Raw genomic sequence first — 8355 nt, 5'->3', positions numbered from 1 at the left:
GCAGGATCATTCACGCTCGCATTATCTGATTGAAGTTAGCAAAAAGGTGGTTATTGGGGAAAAAGTAGAGAAACGAGTCCGGAAAAGCAGACAGTCTGGCGAACCTATTGGTGAAAACCGTAGAAAGACCATTCGGCGCAAGAATTACAAAAGGTTCCGGGAGGTGCCGGGAGTTCATTATCATCCGGCTTCTCCTCAAAATTCGCCAAGTGTTCGCGATTGCGTGAAATATCGTCTAACCTTCGACACGTATCATGTTGCGAGGTCCCCTCGGTTCCGTCGCGCTTCTACGGCGTATGCTGAGCCCCATTTTCAGAAGGGCCGTGACTACCAGTAAGTTATCTTATTTTCACATTAATTCGGACGATGTATAAATCTACTGCCAAAAATTTATTAATTCATTCTCATGCTATATCGTATGTTGCATTCGATGATACAATTTTCATATTTACTGAGGAATTACTATAATCAATTTGCAAAAGCGTCCTTAAATTTCTTGTTTTCGGAAATTATATATAAACGAAATAAATGTTGCAGCATCGGTCAGATATGCCGACGATAAAGGGAGAAAAAAATCGGACGGGATGTTCTCATGGCTAAGGGAAATGCTAAGACCGGGTAATAAAATCAAACTTTCTTATTTTTTTTATAACTTAGTTTAGTTCCTCGCATGATTGCGTTATCACGTCTTAAAAACGCATAGACATATGAAACAGTAGTCGATCTCAGCGCTAATGTAACACTTTGTAGACACTAAGGCCAGCGAAGCTCTAATCGCGGTTGATCAGCCCGAGGCGACAACGTTCGATATCGATTTTGCGGCTAACGGCACGGCGTTCTCGTCTAATTTCAAATTCGAGGACGCGACAGATCGAGACTCTGGTATCGCGGAAAGATCACCCGCGAAACTACCGGAACCTTGCAACTCTACGGCGTCGATATTGTCAAACAGGACAAACTTCTGCGTAAATCTTACAAAGTTGGAATCGAAAGTCGACGAGAACGACTTTCCGTTATTGATCAGGGACAATTTGATCAACAACATGAGTTTCGGGCAACGACAACGAATTTCCCTCCTGCGGCACGATTTTCTTACCCTGAGCAGTCCCTTTCGGACGATCGTCGGTTGCACTCCGAGGAACACGAAGCCGCCTATCAGGGAGCCGAACATGCCCGAGAAACAGGAGAAAAAGGACAAGGAGAAGGAGAAGAAACAAAAGAAACCGGTGATACGAATGAAGGGCGGACTCACTGACGGCAGTGAGAAAGACGTCAAGACAGAAGCGGAAAGCAGTCTGCGTGACAACATGGACGTGAACTTCAAATGTCAGTGGGGCATCAGAATCCCAGAAGAAGTAGGGACTGCGTATGCGGAATCGAGTCAGAAGTGGAGCGCGGATATGCAACAAACGAGAGACGCTTCGTACTTCGTCGGTGACACGAATTATTCCAATTACCAACCCACTTGTGGATATTCGATGGACGCCATGGAGACGATGAAGGGTATGAAATTCAGTATGAGTTCCGCGGATGACAAGGGAAACACCAAAGCTAAGACCGAAGAACAAAAACCTGAGCAAGCTACTACCTCCAGTGGTGTAAAAGAGAACAAGGATGCCGACGAATTTATAAAGAATATATTGAGAACCCCGTCCGTCGTGATGAAGGAAACCAGTGCGACGAGCGAAGACTACAACGTTCCCATCAACACGAACTTTGACGCCGAGATCACCGCGTGGAAAGAACTTGTTCAGAAATCGAAGGTTCCGATAGACGCGGCTAAGGAGTTTAATGCGCAAATGAGCTCAGACGCTCCCAGAACCGCAGAGATGTTGACGATCAGACCGGAACCACCGCGACCGAAACTAGACATCCGAGCGGTGCGTTCTATGGACGAATTGATAAAGGAAGAGGAGGAAGACGAAGTGCCCTCGGACGTGAAAGCAAAACCGGTAGAACTAAAGCGAGATGCGACTTCTGCAGATATCCAAAAGGTGGATAGCAAGAAAATGCACACAGCGGCGCCTTGCTATCTGAAACGGAACAGCGACAGTGGTTACGATTTTAAACGAAAATACAGATTTCCCTCACACTCGTGGAGGATGGAATCCGATGATCATGTGCACGATCCGAAATACGTGGCTGCCGATTTTTCTACCAGCACCGAGGGTGGTTACGAGAACGTTCAACAGAACGTCGCAAAAGGTGCGGGAGGAGTAAGGCCCGACGAGCCCGAGGCTAATTCTACGAGGAGTCAAGACATAGAGAGGAGCAACGTTCCTATGGAAAGTTTAGCACCGCAGGATATCCAACCGGAACAAATTGTAGATTCGGAGTTTGGGGACAGTTTACATCCCATCGCCGAGAGGGAAATCGAAATGTCTTTAAGTCAGCCGACTCAGGAGAATCAGGAAATGCGTGAACGTCAAGTGGCTTCGAAAAAATACGAGGTTGAGCAAGAGATGCGCGATCAATCCGACGATTTTCAAGGGAACTTCGAGTACACGTCGCCCTACGAAGATGATTTCTATCCTGGCTACGAGTCGATGTCGCTGGAACCAATTGCAGGTAAAATCGATCATTTATTTGAAATGGGTAAATTTATTTGAAATCTGTTGTCATGCTTTCTAACTTTGTTTGTAGAAAGACCAAATTTGGAGAAGCAGCCGCAGCAGGCCAGCGTGCGGGATGAAGAGCAGGACGACAGAGAAATGTACGCTAAAAATGCGAAAGAAGCGGAGAACATAAGTGAGTACGTTACAGAGGGAAATTACGTGAGAGTGCCCGGTGATCCCTACCCCTATAGCAAAGAGCACTTCCAAAAATGGCGTCTCCACCACGAGGACATTCGTATCGGGCCCATCAGTTGTTTAGACAAAGAACCGCTGATAAATACACCGATCGCTGATTCGAGCACTTCACAAAGTGTGGATGTTCAGCAACCAGCTCGTAAAATGTCTTACTATTCTCGCCTTCGACCGACGCGAGGCATATTCGTCCGTCGATAAAAAGTAAAACCGCCAAGTCACGTTCGTACATTTTTATCGATATCTCGAAATTCCTTGGTATTCGAACGAATCATTCGCTAACTAAAGTCTCCGTTTGCGTACGTTGATTCGTCGAGGTTGTTAGGCTTCAATTTAATGAAACGTGTTGCGAACTAAAGCTTGTATCCGAGCGTCCTTTCCTTTGTGATTAGATAAATTATGGTTACCCTGTCCAAAATATTCTGTCTAGAGACAAAAATAAACGTTAGTGAAATAAAAATTATAGTCCAAGTAATCCATTGTTTCTTCGTTTAAATATCTATTGTATCTTCGCCGATTATATCTAGACGCCATAATCAGACTATCCGAAGCCACGAAGGCGAGTAGAGCTTAGCTGTCTCTTCGGATCGGTAATTAATATCTTCTCGCAGCCTGCAAAACGTCGTGAAACATCAAACGAGATTTTTGCAAAGTCAAAAACAAAACGTCCGTCGATGAAACAACGATACATCTCGGAGATACCGCCGACAGAATCGTCACGAAGAAGTATCGCAACTTCTTGATGAGCGTTGACCACAGATCAAAGGGCTGCTTAGCTCATCATTGATCTTTTTTCGTTCTTGCTCACTGTCTCAAGACTCCGAGAACATTTGCAATAAATGTTTAAAATAAAGGTTCGAAAATAATCGTAATATTTTGTATAACGTATATACATTTGTTAAGTACACTCTACTTTCAGTTTGGATAATTTCTGATAAGATACAGTATAATTATTCGTGTCATATTAGCGCTGATTATCGTCAACTGGTTTTACTTGAGACATACATCTTAATTTGATTGAAATCATTTTATGATAATTTTCTATAACTAAACTTCTTTATATAAAATTGTGAATCACCTGCAGCCGAAAGTTACGTTCCAAGAAACCCCGGAAATCCGTCGAATCCAACTAATTCAGATTCAAATCCGTCGAATTCTTTGGATCCATGGGTTACACCGAATCCAAAGAATCCATCAAATCTAATGAATCCATCGAGTTCGTCGAACCCATCGAATCCGTCGAAACTCTCGAATCCATCGGGTTCACCGAAACCATCGAGACGATCAAACCCATCGGAACCACCGAAGTCTTATTATTCATCAAACCCTGGCAGTATGCCGCCACCGATAGATTTTAACGCGGGAGATATTGAAGATAAGCTTGGGATAGAAGATTTAAAGAAACATAAAGATCCAGTCCACGTGGAGACGATTCAACCAAATTTAAATTATCCTATGCAAGGTGGCGGAAATCCAGCTATTTCCAAGCGTCAAATAAAAAGCAGTAGTAGGTTTCAATTGATTCTAAAACTAACATACACATATTGAGGTTTTATTTTTATTCCTAGCTGGTGATAATAGTTCGTTGGTTGAAGACCCAGAGACTGTCAATTTGATTAAAGGAGAAAAGGATATTGATGACACACGTATTCATACAATGAGAAACCAAGAATTACTATGTACGTATATATCCATCAGCTTTACTGTACTTAAAATGAAACTCTCATCTTTTAGTATAGTTTTATAGTATATTTATTTATTATTCCTTGTAGCGGTGGAAGGACAAGTGATCCGAGAAATTTACGAAGCGAAAAATTATGCCTATCTTCGACCGGAGGAGATGAAGAATTTGCGATTAGTTTCAAGACCAAGACCTCCGACTACAGAATCAAATACCACTACTACACCTGTCGAACAAAGTTGAACCATCATAAAATCATAAACGCAATTTATATGTCCTGTCTGACGTTCCAATTCCAATATCTAAAATTCTTACGTATTTAAAAAAATAAACAATAAAAAGTTTGCACAAATATAACTCTTTTATTATGGTAGATTAAAATTCGTAAAAAATGACTGATAGCTTAACTTTACAATGTTAATGCATGTGGTTGATTGGCAGACCTGATATCGGCCATTTAAAAAATGCAGTAGCCCGCAAATTAAAATCAGTTTATTCTCAACCAAGCTAAACGCGTCACCTCAAACTCGTGTTCGGCCAATAACGTTATCACAGTATGGAATAATATCTGCGGAACGTACCTACCTCATGCTTCGTAAATCGTTCAGTTCGCGTCGCGACTTAATCCGTGGCTACCCAAACGACTCGATTTAACATTACGTATTCTCGATTTCTCTCTACGAAAAAAACTTAACCTAACTCGACATCTGGGAACAACTACGAAAACCTGTAGTTTCTCTGAATCGGACTCAGTGCATGGACAATAACGGATTTTCCACTGTTTCCAGCTCAGGTAAGTCTTTAACCTTAAAAATGTCACGAATCATACGTTAAGACTATATAAAACCACGTTTAATCTCGACGCACCTGCTGAATCAACGGATACGAGGAAAACTGGTATGGGATGATAAGATGTGGAACGATCGACTGGGTCATCGGGGAACGGACAGTAACGTATAGTTAGAGTAGAGACGGTTCGGGGCGGGTTTCTTTGGCGAACTATCAACCCGCGGCGCGAGATGCGTGCCTACCGGTCACGAACGTGTGCCCGGAGGCTGTTATTTCGCCTCCGGGAACGCAGTGATTTCCGAATCGGGCTCTATCTAATCATTCAAATCGCGGCAACCCGTCTAATCGCGGCGTACGCAATCGTGGCCACCACTGCCCATCGGTCTACCTGCTTGGTTCCAGACCTCGACTTCCAATAACGCAATAACGCGCCGGGGAATAATGCTAGATTGCCGGGGTTGATTGCTCCTCTCTTCCGTCGAAGGGAACTCGTTCGCCTCGTGGATACGCGGTGGCCGCAGAAAGCGTCGTCGCCACGCACACACGCCTGTTCATTTTCTACCTCAATTAAACCGATATAAAAGATCGAACGAAATTATGGAAGCGCGCAACACGAAAGCGAACGGACATCGGCAGACAGATGAGGACTTTAGAAAAGTTTAAACAGCAATATCCGTAAAGTGAAAACACGCGGGTTATTTCGTTGTACGACCACAAACATATCGAGTGACTCGCTCCATCAATCCTGCTTCCTACCGAACGTAACCAACCTTTATTAAAAGAAAAAATTCGAGCACGTCGAATCGGCTGGCTCGTTTCTCAAATGACTTACAAGTTTCGCACAGCGAATCGGACGCGACGCGGAAATCGGTTAGGATCCTACGAGGAAATCGCTTAAGTACTCACGTGACGCGTTTCAGGTTCCCCGCAGAGATATAAAAAAGAACTCGAAGATAAAACTGAAGCGTACGAAGATAAAAATTGTAATACGCACTGGAGATGCTATTTATTTAAATACGTACTGTTTTTAATACCGGATTTGTTTCTAAAATATCCGTTTCATTCGCCTCACTGCGAGATTCATCGGCAATGACAAGATTATGCAGTCACTGGTCAGGTGCGACGTTATCGCTCCGCTATTCCCTGCTCGCAACGTCCGGACGTCGATATTACTCTTTGGTTGTTTATTTACGCGAGCAACGGCTCCGCAGTAACGAGTTTCGCACGATCAACGACGTTGATTTCTGCCCGGGGAAGGAATCGCGCCGCGGCAATCAGACAGCTCGTCGTTCTCGATTTTTCCAATCTTCACGACGCGACGGTTTTCTTCACCACGGGATGCGATTGAAGGGAATCGAATGTACCGTTCGATCCAATTTTTAGGTTAATAAAGTAGGAGATACATGCGGTTATGCAACAACATCCACGGTAGATTATAACCGCGACGTAGATTTGTTGCCTGTCGCGACGATATATTATTTGAAGCTGTTAGGCAATCGCGATCGAGGGTAATAAACCTGGTAATTGAGGTGTAAGCAGCGAATTAACCAGCGATAAGATTTACTAGCTAACAAATTTCAACGTTAATTTGTGACCAACGTTACATGTTTTTAATTGGCAAATTTACAAGCATCGGTATACGTATTAAGTGCTAATGAACCTATACCTTTTTCATTCTATCTGATAGTTTGTTATTCTAATTTACTTTTAGTCTTGTGTGTTTAGGTATTGTATTCGAAGAAGAAATCTTGGAATGCTCATAAATTCTACAGTCGTTAAAATCTCAGCGTATGTGGTAGTACGCGAACCGAGGGACACAATGATTAGGGAGTGAAATAGTTAGCGGCGTTGGTCCACAGTTGGTTGGCATTGGTAGCAGACACGCGGATTTTATTTACGGCTAGAACCGCTGACTGGCGACTGCTCCGGGTTCGCTCCTCCTTGACCCCATCCCCGGTTCTGGACCGGGGGCCGCGCGGGGGTTAGAAACCGATTCCTATCTTTCCTCTCTGCGGATCATTCCCTTCGCGTACCGACCGCGCTATAAAAGATCGCCCTATGGTTGTATATTACTCACGCCACCGTGTTTTCACTTGGTGCGGCGATCGCCGCCGATATCATAACTCCTTGTCGTACCGTCGTTCAACCAGCAAATCCGCTCCCGACGCGAACGACCCGGGGCCTCCGCCTCGCTCTCATCTCGCCCTGATAGCAATTCCGATACGGACGGTAGCCCTGTAACGCGAGGACGAATATCGCGATTAGATTAAATTTTCATCGTGCCGAAGCTTCTCGCGCCTTTTCCTCGGCTGACTGTTACAAACTCGGCTATGGACGAGCATTTAATTCTCCGCAGCATCGTCTATAACTCAAAACCAACCCGCCATTTACAATATTTACGTGTCTCGTGTCGATTTCCTGATCGAGAACGAACCGCGACTTGAATTGTGGTTTAATTCTGAACTACGTGGGAAGAAGAGAAACCTTGCATGAGATATAAATAGAAAACACATTTTAAATATAAATGTATTTGCAATTAGTTTGATCAAAATAATTCAATACTAATAACAAGGATAATTATGTACAAATAATTACATCCGCTGATCAGATAACTAATACAAACACGGTCAATATGATCATTAACACACGTAAACGAGTCTAAGTAAATGAAACTGATCCATTTACTGTATCTATTTTATGTGAATTTTCGATGGATAGTATTTTTTTTACTTGTTTTCTCTCTATAGTAATTCTGTATGCGTTATACGTTAGACAAGGAACGGTGAATCTGTGACGGGACACCGAAATAGATGGTTTACAACTTCCCTTAAAACACGCGAACGTTTACGCGCGAATTCCCGAAAGTAAATCGAGGAAGAATGTTTTCGCAACGACGCGAAGCCAACTAAAACGCTAGGGGCGGCCTAACGCGTCGAATCATCCACTTGGTTATTATTAATAACGCGAACATCGGGTTTCGTTTACGACGTGTCGCTCGATTAAGAAACGTTCCTCTTGGTTCGCGCCCAGCCATCGCCCGTCTAATTGCTCGTGTAATTTCTACGTAAACGGTTCCAC

The 8355-nt window shown here is 43.5% G+C and overlaps 1 protein-coding gene across 1 annotated transcript; it reads left to right on the top strand.

The window, feature by feature from the left end:
• Nucleotides 1-1043: 1043 nt before the first annotated feature.
• On the top strand, nt 1044-4731 carry LOC113464988 (actin cytoskeleton-regulatory complex protein PAN1-like). Its single transcript, XM_026818016.1, has 5 exons — nt 1044-2568; nt 2644-2949; nt 3892-4314; nt 4376-4486; nt 4580-4731. The coding sequence occupies exons 1-5, from the start codon at nt 1044-1046 to the stop codon at nt 4729-4731; spliced, it is 2517 nt and encodes an 838-aa protein (XP_026673817.1).
• The last annotated feature ends 3624 nt before the right edge of the window (nt 4732-8355 follow it).

Source organism: Ceratina calcarata, unplaced genomic scaffold (assembly GCF_001652005.2).
Source record: "Ceratina calcarata isolate Rehan_Ccalc_2016 unplaced genomic scaffold, ASM165200v1 scaffold72.2, whole genome shotgun sequence".
NCBI lineage: Eukaryota > Metazoa > Arthropoda > Insecta > Hymenoptera > Apidae > Ceratina > Ceratina calcarata.
This window is presented reverse-complemented; position numbering and strand designations above follow the sequence as displayed.

Bases quoted from the DNA above. Each gene is read 5' to 3' on its own strand.
- LOC113464988 (XM_026818016.1), top strand. From the start codon at position 1,044: ATGAGTTTCGGGCAACGACAACGAATTTCCCTCCTGCGGCACGATTTT. The intron at 2,569-2,643 runs GTAAAATCGATC...CTTTGTTTGTAG, and splicing joins GTCGCTGGAACCAATTGCAG to AAAGACCAAATTTGGAGAAG. The intron at 2,950-3,891 runs GTAAAATGTCTT...AATCACCTGCAG, and splicing joins GGATGTTCAGCAACCAGCTC to CCGAAAGTTACGTTCCAAGA.